This window comes from Triturus cristatus, chromosome 6 (genome assembly GCF_964204655.1).
Source record: "Triturus cristatus chromosome 6, aTriCri1.1, whole genome shotgun sequence".
NCBI lineage: Eukaryota > Metazoa > Chordata > Amphibia > Caudata > Salamandridae > Triturus > Triturus cristatus.
In genome coordinates, this window is record NC_140589.1 from 1,850,129,070 (window position 1) to 1,850,151,111 (window position 22,042).

The 22,042-nt window shown below is 49.6% G+C and overlaps 1 protein-coding gene across 1 annotated transcript in view; it reads left to right on the forward strand.

Annotated features, from left to right (window-relative positions):
• GPN1 (GPN-loop GTPase 1) overlaps positions 1-21,256 on the forward strand; it is a 107,695-nt gene extending 86,439 nt beyond the window's left edge. Inside the window, exons 11-14 of the mRNA XM_085613327.1 lie at positions 3,661-3,700; positions 6,721-6,811; positions 19,817-19,924; positions 20,291-21,256. Coding sequence (XP_085469453.1) covers positions 3,661-3,700; positions 6,721-6,811; positions 19,817-19,924; positions 20,291-20,400 — 349 coding nt within the window. The 3' untranslated portion in view covers positions 20,401-21,256. The remainder of the gene's footprint in view (positions 1-3,660; positions 3,701-6,720; positions 6,812-19,816; positions 19,925-20,290) is intronic.
• The last annotated feature ends 786 nt before the right edge of the window (positions 21,257-22,042 follow it).

Here is a 22,042-nt window from a genome sequence, read left to right on the forward strand (position 1 = left end):
CCGAAGGGGCTACTCCCTCCCCTTCGAGACGACCCCTCCAGCCATGCCACCGCAGTGCCACCGTATATCGGAGGATCACTTGAATCTTCTGCGAGAGGAAGTTACGGCCCTCTTGGCCAAAGAGGCCGTCGAGCGCGTTCCTGGTCCAGAAGTAGGCCGTGATTGCTGTTCCCACTACTTTCTGGTTCCCAAGAAGGGCAAAGGGGGCCTACGCCCTATCTTGGACCTCAGGAGCGTCAACACCTTCCTCAGGAAGGAACGGTTCAAGATGCTAACTTTAGCTCAGGTTCTGGATGCCCTCGACCCTGGAGACTGGATGGTAGCGTTGGACTTGCAGGACGCCTATTTTCACATCCCTGTCCTGCCGGCCCACCGGCGTTACCTGCGGTTCACGGTGGGTCAGGAGCACTTTCAGTTCACCGTGCTCCCCTTCGGCCTCACCAGTGCCCCTCTGGTGTTCACGAAAGTGATGGCGGTGGTCGCAGCTCATCTGCGCAGATCGGGGGTTCCAGTCTTCCCCTATCTCGACGACTGGCTGTTGAAGGCGGGCTCGCCCCAGCAAGTAGTTTCCCACCTCCAGACTACGGCCGACCTCCTGCATTTGCTGGGGTTCTCCATCAACGTGCCGAAGTCGCACCGGAGTCCCTCCCAGAAGCTCCTCTTCATCGGAGCGGTTCTCGATTCGGCGCACTCCCGGGCTTATCGTCTGGAACAGCGGGTCTGGGATATTCAGGCCCTGATTCCCATCTTTCGGCCTCTATCCTGGGTTTCGGTCAGGTTGGTGCTGCGGCTTCTGGGGGTGATGGCCTCCTGCATCCTGTTGGTGCATTACGCCAGGTGGCGAATGCGGGCTCTGCAGTGGGACCTGAAGTTTCAGTGGGCCCAGCATCGAGGCAACCTGTCCGACCATGTCTTGATCTCGGAGGACACTGCGAAACAGTTGCAGTGGTGGCTCACGGACCGCGATTGGGTCAGCGGCAGATGCCTCTCCCTACCCCAACCGGAGCACGTAGTAGTGACTGATGCGTCCCTCCTGGGATGGGGGGGCCACATGGGAGAGGCGGAGATCAGAGGACTCTGGTCTCCGGCGGAGGCTCAACTCCATATCAACCTTTTGGAGCTGAGAGCGATCCGGCTTGCACTGAAAGCCTTCCTTCCCTCTGTCCGGGGGAAGTGTCGTGCAGGTGTTCACGGACAACACCACCGCCATGTGGTATTGCAACAAACAGGGCGGGGTGGGGTCGTGGACCCTTTGTCAGGAGGCTCTGCGCCTCTGGACATGGCTGGAACACCAGGGCATCACCCTGGTGGTTCAACATCTGGCGGGCTCTCTGAACGCCAGAGCAGACGAACTCAGCCGCCGGTGCATGATGGATCACGAATGGCGTCTGAACTCGGACGTGGCGCAAGGTCTCTTTCTGCAGTGGGGAGAGCCTTGGTTAGATCTATTCGCCACCGAAGAGAACGCGCAATGTCTGCAGTTCTGCGGGTTGGAATTTCCAAGGCAGCACTCGCTCGGAGACGCTTTTCGTCGCGAGTGGAGTTGCGGTCTGTTGTACGCCTTTCCGCCTATACCACTTCTGCCCAGAGTGCTGAAGAAGATCAGGCGCGACTGGGCCCAAGTTATCTTAGTGGCTCCGGATTGGGCACGAAGGTTCTGGTATCCCGAGCTACTCAGCATGTCAATCGATCCCCCGATACGACTGCCTCTTCAGGAGGACCTTCTGTCGCAGCAGCAGGGGACGGTCCTCCACCCGAACCTGTCCAGCCTCCACGCGTGGAGATTGAGCGGCAGCAGTTGATGCCATTTGACTTGCCTCCTGAAGTCTGTGATGTCATTCTGGCAGCCAGGCGTCCCTCCACAAAGACTGTATACGCCTGCCGGTGGAACAAATTTGTGGCATGGTGCACAGCAAAGGCTGTGGATCCCCTTTCCGCCCCTCTTTCTGAGGTTCTCCTCTTTCTTCTTTCTTTGGCCCAGCAGGGCTCTGCTCTGGGCACCTTGAAAGGTTATCTTGCTGCAATCTCTGCCTTCTTACGGCTTCCTGATCGACCTTCTCTTTTCAAGTCCCCTGTTGTTTCCCGTTTTCTCAAAGGCATTACTCACATGTTCCGTCCTGTCCCCTTCGTAATGCCTCAGTGGGACTTGAATCTTGTCCTGACTTTTCTGATGTGCGCTCCTTTTGAGCCTCTTCACAATTGTCCCATTCGTCTTCTGACCCTGAAAACTGCTTTCCTGGTAGCTATCACCTCGGTTAGACGGGTGAGTGAGCTCCAGGCTCTGTCATCTAAGCCTTCCTTTCTTTCTGTTCATCCGGACAAGGTTGTCCTCCGGCCAGGTCCTTCTTTTCTACCGAAAGTGGTGACCCCCTTTCACCTCGGGCAATCTGTCACGTTGCCCACCTTCTTTCCGCCTCTGCATCCTTCAAAAGAGGCTCCACCATCTGGACCCAAAACGGGCGCTGTCCTTTTATTTGGACCACACCAAACAATTCCGGGTGGACGACCAACTTTTTGTTGGATACGTAGGAGCTAAGAAGGGGAAAGCGGTACACAAACGGACCATCTCGCGGTGGGTCGTGTTGTGTATTAAACTTTGTTACTCCTTGGCAAAAAAGGACCCTCCTGTTGGGTTGAGGGCCCATTCCACCCGGGCCACAGCGGCTACTACTGCCCTGGGCCGGGGAGTTCCCTTGCCGGACATCTGTCAGGCGGCGACGTGGGCTTCACTGCACACGTTTGCCAAGCACTATTGCCTGGACAGCCAAGTCCGGAGAGACGGCTTCTTTGGCCGTTCTGTTCTCCAGGACTTTCTGGTGTGATCTTGGTTCGCAGACCCACCACCGGGGTTGGTATTGCTGGGGTATCTATTCTAAGGTGAGGAATCTAACTAACGTGTTTCTTTCAGATGAACAAGTTACTTACCTTCGGTAACGATGTATCTGTAAGAAACATTAGTTAGTTAGATTCCTCACCGACCCACCCATCCTCCCCGTTCTGCGAACTGACATCTAGGGTTAAGGTTATCCTTTTCAGGGCCCTAGATTTTTTGGCACCAGTGTCGGTCTCTTGCATGGCTCTGCGTTCCTGGCGCGGAAAGCTATGTACAAGAACTGACGTCAGTGCGCGAGGGTGGCGTCTAAGTACTCCGACGTCATTCCGGCGCACGGAGCCACAGACGACACCTAGCGACGCGGTAGGGGTATTGCTGATGAACAATCTTTCCGGATCCAGCCTGACGCCTGGGGATATTCTAAGGTGAGGAATCTAACTAACTAATGTTTCTTACAGATACATCGTTATCGAAGGTAAGTAACTTGTTCTTGTTGCCTTTACTGATACTTGTCTTAAAAACGTGTTTTGTATTAACATTGTTCTCTTTACAAAAGGACTAACCTTTCTGTTACATTGATCTTTCAACCATATAGCTGTATATTACAGACCCATTTCCCTTGAAAGCAGATCTACATCTGTGATTACAAAGATCAGACAAGGCCATGCTTTTAGTCCATAGTTAATGTGTATTTTGCTAGTAGACCAGTCTTAGCAGTCGTCCTAGACAGACTTTGCCCACTGCAAAAGAAAAATACTATAAAAATACTGTATTTGTACACCTAGTGTCTTACATCCTATTCTAACTCTTGCTGTTTCTCTCTGTAGTGATTACCGTCCTGAGTATGAGCGCCTGCATAAGAAGCTGGTAAGGCAGCGTCTGCTTTTCAGTATATGTTCTGAGATGGGATTTTCAATGCAGGCTACTTGTTAAGATGTAATGGATGCTTATGTGTGCTAAGGATATCTTTCTAGCATGTGTTGATGTAGACAGACGTGCTTTTCATACTCCTGCCATCTGATGCTTGGCGGATGTTACTCGTTTGTTTGAAGAAGTCTCGATCCTCCCTCAGTTCACAGTGCACAAAGTCGCCAACTCATTTTTTTCCCCCACCATCTGGTTTGGGCATTTTCAGCTCGAGCTCTGGGACAGTTGTCTACCTGTCCGCTTGTTTCAGTTTCAGTTGTTGGGAGACTTCATCAATCACCACAAAGCATCTACTGCATCAGTGACCAGCCATCACTGATTAGTTTCATTTTGACTCCGAACCACACCACAGTGGTTTTTTTTGGTCCCTGAACTTGGTTCTATTTTCAGAAGCGTTGGGGGAGGGTATTGCGTTGAATGCCTTATTCTAATTTTGCCCAAACTGTTACAATATCATCTGTGGTTGGATAACCGTAGTGTGTGTAAACTATGCCTATACCCAGAGCACGTGAAGTCAATCTGCTCAACCTTCAGGCCTTTCGAGATCACAAAATCGATCAGACACCACCCGGAACGCCATTGGGCTCATTATCAAATGCAGCATCAAGACACATCTAGCATGCAATGCCGTTTGGCTCCATGGACGTGGAGAGAACTGAGTATGAGGGCAGAAATCAGTAGAAAATCCACCTGCTCAAAGACACCACTTACAACTCTTCCATGGCTTGGGGGAGACACCTCAACCACATGCCTAGTCAGGCTACTTGCACACAAAAACAACAGGGTTGCCATATCAGCTACCTGAAATTGGCAGCAATCCAATTGCACCCTGAGCCTTTTACACCCCCATTTTTAAATGTAATGACTGACATGACGCCTGTTATTACATCCAGAAATAAAGGGGAAATTATTCACGCCTGCTGTTGGCGCTCACTCAAATGAGAAGGCATTGGGCTGTTCACAGTCCAATGCAGTTGCTAGTGTAGCATGCACCTGAAGAGGACAAAGACCTTGCGGACTTGCTCAATAGGATGCATCAATAAGTAAACGAATGGCAGGTGAAACCCCAGGTAATTCAAAAGTACTTTCGAAAGGGGGGCACACCTGCAATTAATCGTTTTGTCATTGTCTAAAATGCAAACGCTGTGGCTCCAGGTGCCCATACCCACAATCCATGAGCAACGCTCTATGGATGGAACTGGCCAGGGTTCTTTGCTTAAGATTTTCCTCCAGTTCTCACCTCCTGATCCCTTACGAGGTGAGGAAAGACACAAACATCCGTGACTCCCATTCTAGTCGCTCCAACTTGGACAAGCCAGCCAAGGTATTCATTGCTTCTGGAAATGTCAATTCTTCCTCACAAAAAGATGTCACTGAGACCAGACCTCCTCACACCGTACCCGGGGCAGCTGAGACCTCTGTATCTCAGGGAAAGGAACCTAGCAATTTGGCACCTGAGGTCTCAGAGTTTGGTTACCTTTAAAATCCCAGAGAAATGTATCCAAAGTCGATGGGAGGCACGCTAACCCACTACCCAAGGTTGTTATGCAACCAAGTAGAAAACATTGGCCTATTAACTGCTTAGAGGAATATATAGAGCCACTTACACCATCAGGTCAAGATGACATATGCCATTACGTGCATCTCCAAAAATCAGGATTGGCATACAGCCCTGGTTTACATTAAGATGCTGTCTCATCTTACCAACAAAACACAGCATTTTTCCTTGTTCAAGATACCTGTGGCCAAGGCCTTCGGGGAGGGCCTCAAGAGGGTAATTTCTCAAAACCTCCCAACCATCCCCCAGCCTGGGATCTTAATGTAGTATAGAGAAGACTACAGGGGCCTCTGTTTGAGCCACTACACCTTTCACAAATGCAATTTGTGCCTTGTGGGGTGGCCAGTTACCGCATTGCAAAGAGCCAGTACGGTGCAAGCATTAACAGTGGGAACCTTTTATCCAGATATTCAAAGATAAAGTGGTTTTACAAGCCACCTCCACTTTTTTTTGCCAAAGGTTGTTTGTACTTTCCATGTAAACCAGACATATTAAGTTGCCCATTTTTCCCCTAAGCCACAGTCAGTAGCATAAAGCGCATTACACATATAGGTGCCAAAAGCGCACTAATGTATAATGTTGCTAGAACAAAATCCATGCTTAAGACCATGCAACTGTTTGTTGCTCTTGGAAAACCTCCTTTAGGAAGCTCCATTAACAAAGGTAGCGTTGTCAGATGGATGTATATACAAGCGTGGTTTGGTAAAGCAAAGCATATTCCACATGCACTGCCTAGAGCACATTCCACTCAGAATAAGGGAGCTACTACACCCTTCTTATCAAAACATTCCTATAACACACTTCTGTAAGCATACTACATGGTTAATACCACACATGATCACTAAGCAATGCTGTATGGATAGTCATGTGTGTCAAAAGGCTTTGGTTTGCTAAACAGTGTTGAGAACCATGTCTCAAACATCTGCATCATTCGCGCGCTAGCCACGTGTATGGGAGGCAATGCTTTATAGTCTATGCAAAGCAGCTGCATATACAATAACACATGCTACATACAGAGAATGTTACTTACTCGTTAACAGTCTGTAGCTTGTAGTGCTGTGGATTCCCATATGTCCTTCCACCTCTCCGGAAAGGGAATAATGATTCACGTATTTTCTATTGTTAGTCACAATGCACAATACACATTTCCTGTCTTATTTCACCACACTACTCAGCCGCTGAGTTAAACAATTAGCAGTGGAGTCTTTGCTCTTGTGCATTGTGGGGTTCGAGAGAAGTCTGGCTTTCTTGAGCCCGAAAGCTTCTTTGAATGAAACTAACTTGCATCATCCACACCCATCCTAGATGACAGGAGTGTGCAAAGCATGTGAATCTACAGCACTGCTTGCTACAAACAGATGGGTACAGGGTAGGTAACATTCTCCTTACTTTCCTTCTGTAGGCTGAAGAGCAGAGTAAACAACAGAAGGAGCAGCTGGAACGTTTGCAGAAAGACATGGGTGCTGTCGATCTGGACCCAAATGTTATGCCAGGTATGGGCGTTGCCTCAACGAAACTACCCCATGTGACATTAAACCTACATGTTTGATGAAGGAAGGAGAAAGATGGTAAGGTGGCATCCCTTTTTCCTTCTGGGGTGCTCTGCTTGAAAACCTGAACGAAATTGGGTTCTTAAATAACTGGATGCGCCATCTTGCATCCTTGTTCTGTGGCAATGTAACATTCTGTTACAGTGGTTCTTTTGTTTTATAATAATCTGGTGCATCACACTTCTGAAGGCCTCCTTTGGGTCATAACCCACACTTTGATGACTAAAAATATCCAGACCAACAAGTGGATTTCTCATTGTCATACCCCTAATGTATGGGAGCTAATAAATTTGGACCGCCATAAACAACCCCAGCACTCCGTCCAATTTCTTTCTGATTGTCCTCTCTGTTCTTCATTCTCTCAAACATTTAATATGCTGTATCTTTTTTTTAATAGCTGTAAGTCACTAACTTAATTTTCTTAACACCAAATGTCCTATCAGAACCTTGAGATTTGTCTTTTGATGACTTTAAATATGTTGTTTGTCCATTCATGTTGCTACTGGTTAGAGCTTTATACGCCTTATCCTTGTCATGTAAAACCGTACAAGTGGACAGGTCAGTCCTTCACATTGTTTCTCAGATCTTCAACTAAGCAGAATATGCCTTCGCTCAATCTCATAGATGACCTGGAATGAGAGCTGTATGAGCGATGTCCTGTTGTAGATCAGTGGATCTCCTCTATGCTGTTCTACCTGTATCCTGATAGGGAGTCATTCCTTTGCTTCTGCACCTCCTTACCAGCGAAAGCAGTAGCATTATGTATAGAGTTGATCATTATAAGCCCATTGTCCATGAAAAACTCGTCTTTGTGTATCGAAGGCAAATGCCTCCAATCTGCGTCTAGGTTCCCAAATATGATCTCAACTGACAGTTCCCCACCTATAGATCATACCAAAGTATCAGACTGAATTCAGATACTTTTTCACCAGTGACTCCCGCGCATTGCCACATGGCGCCTTGTGGCTCTGTGACAACCTTGCACTGTTCCAGAAGTGACACAGTAGATCCGCATATAAGCACCACCTCTGGGCTACTGCCATGACTCCAGTTTGTGCAAGAAGGCATCATGATGCACGCCAGGGCAATTTGAAAGAAACTATCGGATATAGATTCCTTACCTTAGGATTACCCCCAGGCGTCAGACTGGATCAGATGAATTTGTTCTCAGCAGTACCCCAGCGCGTCGGTAGAATGTGTCGCTCGACTCCGTGTCAGTCGTCGGCGTCATGATCACCAGGATGACGTCGCGGTATCAACTTAGACGCCGCCCCTGTGCACTGATGTTGGTTCTTTTTTTCCCCGCGCCAGCCAGCGCAGATCCCAAAGAGAGCGGTACCCTTAGTTATTTTTTGACTAAACATTTTCGACTTTTTGTCAATCTTTTTTTTTTTTTTTTTTTTTTAAAAAACCTTTATTTGTGCATCTTAAAAGAACAAATACGGGCCTACAACCGTCAGGCCGGCCACGATACAATGAAGCACTGATACCCACATTACATCCCCCGTGCGTCAATGGTCAGGATTAACAACGAGTTATGAGTCACATACTGGAGATATCTTTGACACCCGGGGAAGGAGAAGTGAAGGTTAATTTTAAGTTTTTAGATTATTTTATCAAAGAAAAAAAAAAAAGGTCAATGAAGGATAAGAACAAAGGAGATTCGAGTCCGCAAGATAGCCTCATCACACGGGAGAGCAGCAACATCAGTAAGAACAACAATGGAAGTAAAAAACTCAAACAGTGAGGCGGTGCCGAAATATAACAGGATAGTCACATGAGCAGGTACGCACCCCTCCGGAGCCGCCCCCACTTGATCCACCCCACACCCGGACCCCGAATCGAAGAAAGTAGAGCGCAGAGACATAGAAGAAAAAAGGCCCATAGAACTAATTAAGAACAGAGTATTATCCCCCCACCCTACACCAATGCGGAGGCTACGGCCTACCCCCCCCCCGACATAGTGCCTGTCGCCCAATGAACCCGAAATATAGAGAAGAGAGAAAGTGGGAATAGAGTAAAGAAAATAAGAAAACAGAAAAGAAGGTGAGGAGGAGCCCACGGGACACCAGAGCGCCCCGAACCATCAGCCAGTCATGGCCCCCACACACTGAGAGCCCACTACTCCAAAAAACGGCATGCGAAGATACCATGGCACCACAGTGTAAGCGAATGGATACAAGTCGCGATGAGTGCGCGCAAAACAGACATACAGTTCCAGTCCCAGGCCAGCCCGTCCATAAACCCTGGCAATAGAAGTCAGTCTAGCCCTGGCCCGATCGCGGGCGTGGGATTAAACCAGCCCCTGCATGAAGGCCCCGTGTCCCGAGCAGACAAAGACAAGATGGCCGCTCGTGAAAGGATGGTGAAGTAGGATCACGAAATGGCCGCCAACCATCGGTTGAGGTCCCTCTTTGCACCACATAAAATCCAAACCTGGCAATTAAGGTACAGGAGTTCCACAAAAAGTAAGCCGTGGACCACCGCGGACGGTTCCACGACGCCGTTAGGTATCGCTCAACAGGATAGTCCAGCGGACGCGGCGAGGCAGGCAACAATGAGGCAGGCAGCCATGACCAGGGGGACAAAGTGTCCGCAGTTGAGGTGTAGAGCGGTGTACCCTGAGCGCCGGGAGCGCCAGGTGAAGGCATCAGTGTAGTACAGTCATACATCGCCGTTGCGTCCCCGCAAGTGGACAAAAGCACCGGGAGATCCACGCCCTGTAGATGACAAACAGTGCGCTCACGACCCGCAGCCGACAGTATGGGGTCAAGCCGCTCACTCAGCGCTTGCAGGCCAGCGCACATCTGTAGTTGGAAGTCCCGCAGGGCAGCCAGAACGGAGCCGCATGTCGGCGGAGGCTGGGCCCCCACAGCGGCAGCAATCCGGGACGGCACCGTGGAGCTGGTGTCCGTAAGAGGGAGGGCGAAGTGGGCAGCGGGCGAGACCGGAGTAGCACCCCCCAGCCTCGAGCAGGCACTCAGCGCCATGTTTTGCCGCTATACGTTGCAATGGCCGAGGGGGGGGGGGGGAGTCGTGGCAAGGAGTCAATTCCCCTCAGGTCTACGCCGCAACGGGAACGGCCGACAGTCGCTTCTCTTCTCGCAGGTTCCCTTCGCCGATGGCTAGGCAATAGGTGAAGGGGGCAGCAGCATCCCACAGCGCGGTCATCAGAGCGGGACAGGAGACACGCCGCACCGGGGCCCACCCCACAGCTCCAGCCCAGCCGGCACAGGGTGCAGAAGGTGTCCGGCCGTCCCTCTCCGGGCTCATCCGGCAGCGATCCGTGGTGCGAGGGGAGATCGGGACCGCGGGGCTCAAGTTAGCGCTCGCTGGTCCGGTAACTGCGGAGCTTCCAGGGGGCCAGCAAAGGCCGTAATGGCGCAGGATTTCAGTGCCGAAGACAAAAGCACCCAGAACTCGGGCATCCGGGCGGGCTGAGACTCCGGGGAAGCGGCAGCACGGTCAGCGCGTCTTCGCACACGTTTCACCTCGAAAATCGGCGAGGATGGGCATCAGGATAGTAGTCCGAGGCCACGGACCGACGGAGCCGGGCGCTCAAGCGTCTGCTCCGGTCGCCATCTTGGCTCCTCCCTCTTGTCAATCTTTTTTGAAGTCTTACGGCTCCTGGTGCATGAAGGATGTCAAGTTGTCGACCCGATTTCAAGCCTTGTGACTCCTGTCACAAGCTGATGTCAGTCAACGATCCGCATCTCTTGTGCCTATGGTGCCTGGAGCGTGACCACGACCTGAAGTCGTGCTCTGACTGCCGGGCCCTGAACCCGAAGTCTTTGCGGGAGCGGTCCCGAAAGCTTTTGGAGGCCCGGCAGTCGGCTCTGTGCTGTTCTAGGTCCTGGTTGAGGGGAAGCTCGCGGAACCGGTCGTGGAGCCACCACCACCACCAACATTCGTCATCGAAGTCTTCGTCATCTGGTAAGTCGAAGCACAAGAACAAGGCGAAGAAGCATCTTCGCTCTTCTCCTTCTCCCCGTCAGTCAGCTGACGCGGGACACGGAGGGTTGTTGTTCTGCCATCAGAGCCTGCTGGGAGGGCTCCGCGCATCCCTCCCTTTCCCAGGAGCCTGAGCGTCCCCAGCCCAGCTTTGTGCATTTTACGAAGCCCTCCACTTCATCTTTGGGCAGCCTGACTCTGCTGCTGCGCCTTTGGGGCCCGCAGACTCTGCTATGGGTTCTAGGCCTTCGATGCTGGCGACTAAAGCCTCGGTGCCGCAGTGCCCCCACGGATCAAGGACTGGATCCGGATCGGCGTTGGTCGACCTCACGGTACTTTTCCCGGCACCGATTTCTCTGACGGCGCCTCCGGCGCCGGTTGCGCCCCCGGCCGGCATCGACCCCAGCCTTCCTCTCGACTTGGACACGAAGGTGGACTGGCGGCGACAGTCACTTTTTTACCACTGTTCTTCCCTGGCGTTCCATATCGCCCTGCGTGGCAGCCAGAGGAGGGTGAGGAGGACTGGGAGGGGTCTGTTGACCGTCTGGCAGACCAGCTTGAAGAGCTTAACTGGAGAGCGGAGTTAGGTGATGCCAGTGGTCTGGATACCGCCCAGGACCTTGGTATGCTTTCTTCCCCTACCGTGGATATGGAAGAGGGAGCTTCCTATGCTGTGGTGTTGCGTAGGGCGGCTGTGGCCTTGGGCCTTGAGCTTCCTACGGTGACAGTCAGGACTAACCTCCTGACTGCGGTGTTTCAGCCGGCAGCAGCCTCTACGGAGCCCTTCCTGCCTTTCAATAAGGCCCTCACGGACGTCCTTCTGGGCTCCTGGTCCAAGCCCAGCACAGGGGATGATAGGATAGGATGATTGCCCGACACCACACCCGGCCCTGTGTGATTCACTTTTCCTCTCCCTGCACCCTACCCCCGGGCGCTTGGTGGTCCAAGCCTCATCCTCGAAAGGAAGCGCTTTCCCAGCAGCTCCTCGAGATAGGGAATCCAAGAAGCTGATCCATCTTGGGAAGAAGAAGTTTTCTTCCGCCAGCTTAGGTCTCCGGTCGGTGAACACCGCATGTCTCTTGGGTCGTTACACACATTCGGTGTGGGACACAGTTGTGCAAGTGCTGCCACAGTGCCTCGAGGAGGCCCAGGCTCGGGGGATGTCAATCTACCCATTTGGACATGCCCTTTGATGGCCGTCGACTGTTTGGTGACAAGGCGGGCAATGCGCTCTAGCGCTTCAAGGACTCCAGGGCTACGGCCTGTTGCTTAGGCCTTCCAGCAACTTCTTGCCGCATTCAGTCTACCTTTCGCACCTTTCGTGACCACGGAAGGGGTGCCCCACCACGTTCCACCCAGAGCCACAGGTCCGCACAAGCCACCCAGCCTCTGCGTGGCCAGGGACGTGGGACCAAGCGTTGTGGGTCCGGGGTCCAGAGAACGGGTCAGTCCACCAATGCCCCCCCGTGCCTCTGCCTCCAAACCTTCCTAGTCAGACTTTTTAGGGCCACCAGTTGCCAGTGGGCAACAGGATCCGCTATCACCTTCCCCACTGACACAACATCACGTTGGACAGGTGGGCTTTTCAGATAGTCCGTAGGGGCTACTCCCTCCCCTTCTAGACTACCCGTCCCTCCATGCCACAAACACTCCATCACATGTCGGAGGATCACTTGTCCCTTCTCCGTCAGGAAGTTACGTCTCTCTTGCCCAAGAGACCTATCGAGCGAGTCCCTGTGCCAGAAGTAGGTCGTGGTTGTTATTCCCACTACTTCCTTGTACCCAAGAAGGACAAAGGCCTGCGCCCTATCTTGGATCTCAGGGACGTCAACTGCTTCCTCTGGAAGGAGAAGTTCAAAATGATGACATTGGCTCAGGTCCTGTCTACCCTTGACCCTGGAGACTGGATGGTAGCATTGGACTTGCAGGACACTTATTTTCACGTCTTGTCTGCCCACCGGCACTACCTAGGGTTCACAGTAGGCCATGAGCATTTTCAGTTTACCATGCTCCCCTTTTGCGTTACCAGTACCCCTCTGGAGTTCACGAAAGTGATGGCGGTGGTCGCGGCTCATTTGCGCAGATCAGGGGTTCCAGTCTTCTCCTATCTCCACGACTGCTTGTTAAAGGCAGGCTCGCACCAGGCTGTAGTCTCCCACCTCCAGACTATAGCGGACCTCCTGCATTCGCTGGGGTTCACACTCATCCTGCCGAAGTCACACCCGATACCCTCTCAGAAACTCCTTTTCATTGTAGCAGTTCTGGACACAGCGCAGTTTCAGGCCTATTCTCCCGAGCCGCGAGTCGGGGATATTCGGGCTATGATACCGATGTTTCAGCCTCTATCCTGAATTTTGGTGAGAATGACCCCAAGGCTGCTGGGCCTCATAGTCTCCTGCATCATACTGGTGGATCATGCCAGGTGGTATATGCGGGCTATGCAGTGGGAACTGAAGTTCCAGTGGGTGCAGCATCAGGGGTATCTTTCAAATTACATCCAGACCTCGGAGGGCACTACACACAAATTGCATTGGTGGCTAATGGACCAGGATTGGATCAACAACAGATCCCTCTCCTTTCCGAAACCAGAGTTCACAGTGGTGACAGATGCGTACTCCTGGGATGGGGCAGCCACATGGAAGAGGCGGAGATCAGAGTCCTTTGGTCTCCGGCAGAGTCTAGGTTCCACATCAACCTTCTGGAGCTATGGATGATTCGTCTTGCACTGAAGGCATTCCTTCCTTCTGTCAGAGGAAGAGTAGTGCAGGTGTTAAAGGACAACACCACCGCCATGTGGTACTGCAACAAACAGGGCGGGGTGGGGTTGTGGACTCTGTCAGGAGGCTGACCATCTTTGGACATGGTTGGAACATCGGGGCATGTCCCTGGTGGTTCAACACCTGGCAGGTTCCCTGAAAACCAGGGCCTACGAACTCAGCCGCCGGTGCATGATGGATCACGAATGGCGTCTTCACTCAGAGGTGATGCAAGGTCTCTTTCAGCAGTGGGGAGAGCCTTGGTTAGATCTGTTCGTCACCAAAGTAAACGCGCAATGTCAGCAGTTCTGCACGTTGGAATTACGAAGGCGGCACTCGCTCGGTGACACTTTTCACCGCGAGTGGAATTGTGGTCTTCTATACGCCTTTTCACCTATACCACTTATGCCCAGAGTGCTGAAGAAGATCAAGCGCGACCGGGCCCAAGTCATTCTTGTGGCCCCGGACTGGGCACGAAGAGTCTGGTATCCCAAGCTCTTGAACATGGCCATTGATCCGACGATCAGACTGCCTCTTCGGGAGGATCTTCTGTCTCAGCAGCAGGGGACGGTCCTTCACCCGAACCTGTCCAGCCTCCACCTCCTTGCGTGGAGATTGAGCGGCGACAGTAAACGGCTTTCGACCTCCCTCCCGAAGTCTGTAATGTCATCTTGGCAGCCAGGCGTCCCTCTACTAAAACAGTATACTCCTACAGCTGGAACAAATTTAAGGCATGGTGCGCGGCTAAGGCTGTGGATCCCCTTTCTGCCCTTCTCTCTGAGGGTCTCCTCTTCATTCATTCTTTCTTTGGCCCAGCAGGGCTCTGCTCAGGGCACCCTTAAAGGCTATCTTTCTGCCATTGCGGCCTTCCTTCGCCTTCCTGATCAGCCCACTCTTTTCAAGTCCCCTATTGAACATAGGTTTCTTAAGGGCACTCGCCTCTTTCCTCCTATTCCTTTCGTAATGCCCCAGTGGGACTTGCATCTTGTCTTAACTTACCTTATGTGCGCTCCTTTCGAGCCACTACATAATTGTCGTCTCAGACTCTTGACTTTAAAAACTGCTTTTCTGGTTGCCATCACCTCTACTTGCAGGGTGAGTGAGCTTCAGGCCCTATCTTCTAAACCTCCTTTTCTTGCTGTCCATCCGTACAAGGTTATCCTTCGAACTCAGCCTTCTTTTCTACCCAGAGTGGTTACCTCTTTCCACATAGGACAGACCATCATTTTATGCACCTTCTTTCCACCCCCGCTTCCTTCCAAGAAGGAGGAAAGACTCCACTGCCTGCATCCAAAACGTGCATTATCATTTTATCTAGATCGCACAAAACAAATCCGGGTGGACGATCAACTCTTTGTTGGCTATGTAGGCACCAAGAAAGGTCAGGCAGTGCAAAAACAGACCATCTCGATTGAACTTTGCATTAAGATTTGTTATTCCTTGGCGAAAAAGGAGCCTCCGGTAGGACTGTGCGCCCATTCCACCAGGGCGACGGCAGCCACTACTGCTTTATGACGTGGAGTCCCCCTCGGTGACATCTGCCAGGTAGCCACGTGGGCATCACTGTACACATTTACTAAGTATTACTGCCTGGATAGTCCAGTCCGGAGAGACAGCTTTTTAAAAAACAAAATGTATACAGAGTTTTATATAGCGCGAAATTGACCCGAATCGGGTATCGGAGCGCTTTACATAGCACCAGTTGCATTACATGAGGACACATTCATTTTTGTTAGGCACGGGGAGATTAAGTGATTTGCCCAGAATCACAGGAAGTTCAGCGTCATTGCCGAGACTCGAACCCAGTTCCCCTGATTCAAGGTCGACCGCCCCAGCCGTTAGGCCAACTCCTCTTTGGCCGTTCAGTTCTCCAGGACTTTCTGGTGTGAACTTGGTTCGCAGACCCACCTCCAGGGTTGGTATTGCTGGGGTATTTATTCTAAGGTAAGGAATTTTCAGATGAACAAGTTACTTACCTTCCATAACGATATATCTGTAAGAGACATATATTAGTTATAGATTTCTTACCGCCCCACCCATCCTCCCCGTTCTGCGAACTGACTTCTAGAGTAAGGGACTCCCTTTCAGGGCCCTAGTTTTGTGCACCAGTGGTCAGTGTCTTTCATGGCTCTGCGCTTCTGGCGTGAAATGTTCTGTAAAAGAACTGATGTCAGCGCGCAGGGGCGGTGTCTAAGTAGATACTGCAACGTCATCCCGGCGATCGCGATGCCGATGACTAACGCGGAGACGACCGGAGCCACCTAGTGACTTGCAGGGGTACTGTTGTGAAAAAATTCTCCGGATCCAGTATGACGGCTGGGGTAATTCTAAGGTAAGGAATCTATAACTAAAATGTTTCTTACAGATGTATCGTTACAGAAGGTAAGTAACTTGTTCATCAGGGAGTGGGAAGTGAAGGTTTACATTGCTAGACGTAAGAGGCTACATTTGATGGTGTTCCCAGTCACTTGGCCAATCCCACTTGAAAGTGAACACTGGTAATTCAACATCAAAAACCCTCCATTAGTGCAAGAAAAGTAAGTGGGGTTCAAACCGTACCCCCTCCAGTCGAAGTCAGGCGAGGTGCCATGAGGTCAGCATTCAAAGAGCCCCTTGCGTGGTTTGACACAGACCCGCTCCCAGCAAGCCCAGTGTTCACCAGGCCATCTTAGACTCTTCAGCCGATCGAGGCCTTTAAAGAGGTCATGCTGCAAGTTTTTAGGACGCTGCTGGCTACCTCTGGAATGCCATCGGGCCCGCAGTGTCTCCAGGGCCTCCAGCCAACGTTCTTTCTGAAGGTCCTTGTAGAAGGGTCAAATCCGCTGAAGCTTCACCACCTGAACAGTGAAATTTCTTCTTTTCAACAGCCTTCATCAGTCTGACTCGAGCGGCTGAGATCAGTAAATTCAGTGCATTGCCTTCTAGCAGAAGGAGCGAGAGCAACATTAGTTGCATTGTAATTCAGCCCAACATTGACAGACACAGAGAAGGAATTGTAATTGGAACTAGGGTGTAAAATACAAAAGGGGTACGTTAGAAAAGTGTTAAGCGACATTTAAATTCATACATTTATTTAAGCATTCTTTCTGTTCAGAGGCTTAAATGTAAACATTGACGTATTGTTTATTAAAACATTTTTTTTATCTTTTAAGCTCAATCTTGTTCACCATAAGCAGTACACCGCTCAGTAGGGTGCTTTAAAAAAAAAAAAAGGCAGTAAAAAGAGCAACAAATCCTTTTCTTCCCTCTCCTTCCCTCCCACAAAACACCACTAACCACCTCCCCTATTGCACTTTCTTACTTAGTGCAGATTCATATCCGTTTGAGTAAAAATCAGATTTTTTTCCTTGCCTGTAATTTTGTCAGGTATTACTTTTATTGCATATCATTTCAAGCAATTTTTAGGTCTCGCCTGACCCAGCGCATGCGCTGGTCTGTCGAGACTTATTGAGAGGGCTCCAAAAAGTGCTACCAGGCCAGCCTAGAGCTACAGAGCATTACTTTCACTTTACCAGCCGCTTTGATGTTTGATCCCGATCGCGATCACTTTCACGGCCGCACGGCTGCTTGTTTAGAAATCTCCTCGAAAGTCTGGCTCGCTGTTTATGCAGATCCCGCAATAGTTTCGCGAGTTATTCTGCTAATTGTCATGCTGCCTTCTGGCGATGTTCGCGGTAGGCAAATACCACGAACACACATGCATATAAACATTTGTTTTTACTGAATAACTGCTGGCATATTCATAGCGAGTAATTCCATGAGAATATTTCCCTCACACAGTGGTAGGCTGCGAGGAACTTCTTTATGCCCGTGTGTGACGACGACTGTCCCATCACCAGTAGTCTCGCTCAAGGAAATGGTTCTGACTGCGTCTTGTGCCCTGCGGTAGCCAAGCTCTTGATTTTTTGGGGTCTTTTTTTTAGCACCGATGTGGAGTCCAACCCTAATCACATCACTACCATTGTCAGAAATTCTGAGAGGTAGACTACGTTATCAGTGATGGTATATCCACATTAGGGAGCCGACTCAGCCTAACCCCATGGCCCACCATGATGGATTGGCCAACATTTTATAACCAGAGAAATAGCAAAGTGATTTGGAATTGGTCCCTCAGTCGGAAGGGGAGTGATGTATGACAGGCTCTGCCGAATTTATAACGACTTGGCTACTTCGCTATTGCTTCTCCCCCACAGTCTGGAGACAAAGTTGCCATCAGGAGTTTTAGCACAGAGGAGGCTTCTGTGAGGAATGTAGCGCACTGCACAACTGCTTGGCCAGAACACAACATTCACCCAAAAATAATGCCTCCCTGGGTTCATGGTGTGAGCTGAAATGCAGACCGGCAGCAGAAGACTGCAGGGCCCTCATTCCTTCTCAATGAACGCATGGACGCATCCCTTGATTTCATCTCTGCAGCTCAATGAATGCACTCACCCCTACAGGTATCTCACACTTTACTGGTAGCTGCTCGTCTAAGGTGCCTGCTGACTTTAGTGTAGGATGTAGAGCACATTTAATGAAAATATTGATCCCGCCTTTTACATTTTGTTCCCAGAGATGCGCTTGTCAGCTAGCAAGTTAAGCGTAGTAATAGAGGCAACTGTCCTGTTTAGAGGTATTCACAAGGCCTGCTTAAGTCCAGCAGCAACACTGAGCATGACTAGTGCTGTGATTGCGCGTGCTGTCCCCTGGAGTAAATCTGAGGTCCAATGAGCTGCATCCAAGTGGTTCTTGCATGGCCAGGAGATCTTCTTTCCCTACATAGGGCCTCATTGTGGGGACCATGGGTGCATGGGATGCTTATCGTAGCTGATAAATTCTAAGTTAGAGTTGTTCGAAATGTATTAGATGCGATAGTTATTGGCCATGTTTGGAGACAACCCAGTCTGTCACTCTTTCGATTCTGGTAGGTTTGACCTGCTGAAATGTAATAAAGGGCGCACTCCGTTGCAGTAAACTTTTGCACATATTTCACTTGCAACCCCTGCACAAATCGGCGTTTGATTGGGCATCACAGTTTACTTGGGCACTCATAATCAGGCACTTTGATGGCCTCATCATTGGGATGCAAGACACCCCTTTTTTTTTTTAATACTTCCTTTGACAGCACACATTGGTGGACCTAGTTCTTTTTTGACCAAATCCATTTTCTTTTTGACTTCCATGACTTTCATTTTGTTCATTGTTTTTTGCCAATATCTTGTCTTGTGTATGTTCTGCGCAGTGCTGCAGAAGGGTGAGGGCGAAAAAGAGTTTTGTGGAACACATTTGAGTTTTGACGTTACTCATTTGGTTGGCTTTTTGTTTCATATGTAGCATGTGAAGAAGTGAGCCATGCACGTTTGACTGCTGAAGAGCGGCGGGCTTTGTCTTTTCCCAGTTCCACACTGGGCAAAAGTTTTGTTCTACTTCCTTTTCGGGAAGAAAAAGACTCCTTCACTGACTTGTCCTAGTTTTTATTTTTCGCTTGTGTGGGTAGCAACTTTTCTCTTATTTCAATATGTTCCCTAACATATAGCTGAAATATTTGAGCACTGACTCTTAATCCTGTTGCGAAGGACTACTGTCTGAACTATGAGATTATTTAGTATTGGTGGCCCTGCCTTTTTCCCAAGAAAGAGCAACGAATTGGATTTGCACATACTCTCCGTCTGCTGGACATTCTTAAGGAAGTGTGCTATTGGCTTCTCAAATCTCACATTGGATCACTAAGAGAAATTATAGCAGGCATTGGCATAGCCAATAGGTCTCGCCTTTTGGAGCTTATAAGTGTTTGCCAGAGCCGGACTGGCTACCGGGCGTTTTGGCATGCTGCCGAGCTGGGGGCTGATTTTGTTGATGGGGACCTGCGTGTGCTGAACGAAATTCGTTTTGCTTTGTTTATTTCGAAGCACACTCAGGTCGCCATCAACGAAATTAGCCCCCATCGCATTGACATCAGCCACCAGCTCGGCACCATGCCAAAACGCCCGGTAGCCAGTCCGGCCCTGGTGTTTACCCATGCAACAGTTAATGTTGTTGCACCAAGGATATTGGGCTGCATACCTAAATACTTATAAGGTCCCAAAAGCGAGACCTATTGGCTATGCCAATGCTTGTTTTATTTATTACTAAATATATAGTAAGCATGCATAATGAAGTGATCCCACCTTCAGAGCTGTAGGGATCCTTGCCTTGATTGCATAATAGCTTTGATTGAGATAGCTATGCTCTGTATAATCTGCTTCTATTCCCTCCCCAGGCTCAAATGAAGCTGTATTGGGCCCCTCCGACCTGATCATCACACGCGGAAGTGTGGATGTTGAAGAAGAGGAGATAGACAGCGACACAGATGACATAGATCATGAGAGTAAGTGGCGCTCAACCACTTCACTGTTTTATGCAGTCATTACACGGTCCTCATTAACGCAGCTTTTAACCTGTGCACCATGCAGGCTTCCTTTCCAACTCAGCCATAGGTGCCTCGAAAGAGTCTTACTGGTGAACACCCTCTTTACAACTTCACCTTCTGATTATTTATTGTCAGAATCAAGAGTTTCTATGTTCTTCTGCTTTTTATTGCCCTTGATGGAATGGGACAATTTTCTAAAGTCCTTCCCCAACCTAGCTCCCTGAAATATGCTAGACACAGATCTGGGATAGCGGTTAAAATTCTTACTTCTCATAATTGTTTTTTTAACCCCAAGTTTTTACTCGTGTTTTTTTTTTTTTTTAGCTGCTGAAGAGATCCAAGAGGAACCAGCCTTCAAGAACTTCCTCCAGGACATCCGCACTAAGTACCAGAGCAGGAGCAGCAAACAAGAGGAGCACTCTGGGGAAGGATAAGGCTGCTGGCAGATTTCGTTTTTCCTCTTCCTAGGCCATTGATGGGGGATGAAAGGATTCTGAGGGCAGACCACTGTATGCGACCACTGCCTCGCGCTCAACGCAGCGGCTGGACTCTGCCTCCCACCTACAATTCTCTTCTACGCCCACAACGCTTGCAGTGAGGTGTGCAAGGCTCATCCCTTCTTCCAGAGTGTAGTTCTGTCCGCATTGATTACGCTTCAGCTATTTGCAGTTCATGTTACCTTGAGCAGCTAGAACTGGAACTGTGAGGACTGTCATTTGGACTTTCCCGTGCATTTCTTGGTTTCACCTTCTTCTCTTGCCATTGCCTTTAATAGCAATAGTGGCTGGCTCCTCCTCCCTGTTTTTGCCAGGGAGCCTCACAAAAATGCCATTAATGCCTTCAGCCCAGACTTCTCTTGGACCTGCCCCATACCAGGTGATTGCGGTCACTATTACTACTCCTGGGACTTTAGGTTTGTCAAGACCTGATCCTAAACACCTTTTCAGCCGTTTGTGAACAACCATTCTCAGCAAGCTGTGAAGCTAAATGATATGGGACTTCATTAATGGAAGTAACTTAAACACTGTTCACCAGTCTTTTTGTACGCAAGGAAATGTGTGGGGCTGCAAGGCAATAACTGAAGTGTGATTCAGAAGTATCATAGGCTGTCTTAACCTGGAGAGCTTGGATCACCCACATTCCAGTTTTACAGTGCGTGTATAGACTGAACCCATCCAGTGATCATGCTCGCTTTCCTCATCTACATACTCTGTGTGGAATTCATTGTTTCTGTTGCATATTGGATTTCCTTTGTGTAATTTATAGTAAAATATTTTTTTAATACTTTAAGGTGGTTTCCCTTGATTTTTATATTTGTGACGGGGAGGTGCATGGAGAGGAGTAAAAGAAAGTAAGAGGTGCAGAGCAAAATCATTGGACGTAAGCTCCTGATCCTTCCACAGGTTTTGTGAATCGGTCACTTGTGCAACCACTTTCTGTAGGAGTAATGTGCCCAGTATTATACTGAAGTGGTATCTGAGTTCCTGCTGTCTTCCAGTGGGCGCCTCTCATTTCAAACAAATACACAGTGCAGCTTAACGCAAATGAATTATTTTATCAGTAAGGAAATATTTGGCAACTGGGCAGCTTCACCACTCTTTCAGGTTTTCGTACCCTGATACTTAGAATCCCTTACCTCCACCTCCTTTCACCATCCCACAAGCAGAGTTTCCTGTGCTTGGATTCCTGTCATCCTGGCCACACTTCTGTCCCACCCACACATAGGGAGGGTCCTGAAGAACTGACTATTGCGTCTCAACTCCTAGTGAATTTGAGTAGTTTGTCTTTAAGAAGACCAAGATGAGTAGACCTATTTTTTTTTAAAGGTGAATAGCTTTTTCCAGACACACTTTGAAGGTTCAGGGAAATCTTTTAGGCAGATGGCTCATCCGTCTTAGGACACCATTCAAACTATTTCATTGTGGTCACAGAGCCCACCATCTCGGGCATCAGAACTGATTCCACACCTTTAAATCAGGAGATTGTTCAAGTTCTTGGTGGGAGGGTCTGGGGCTTCATTCATTTAGATGTCTGGTTTCAAGCCTAATTTCTCCAGCCCCAAGTTTGGTAATTAAT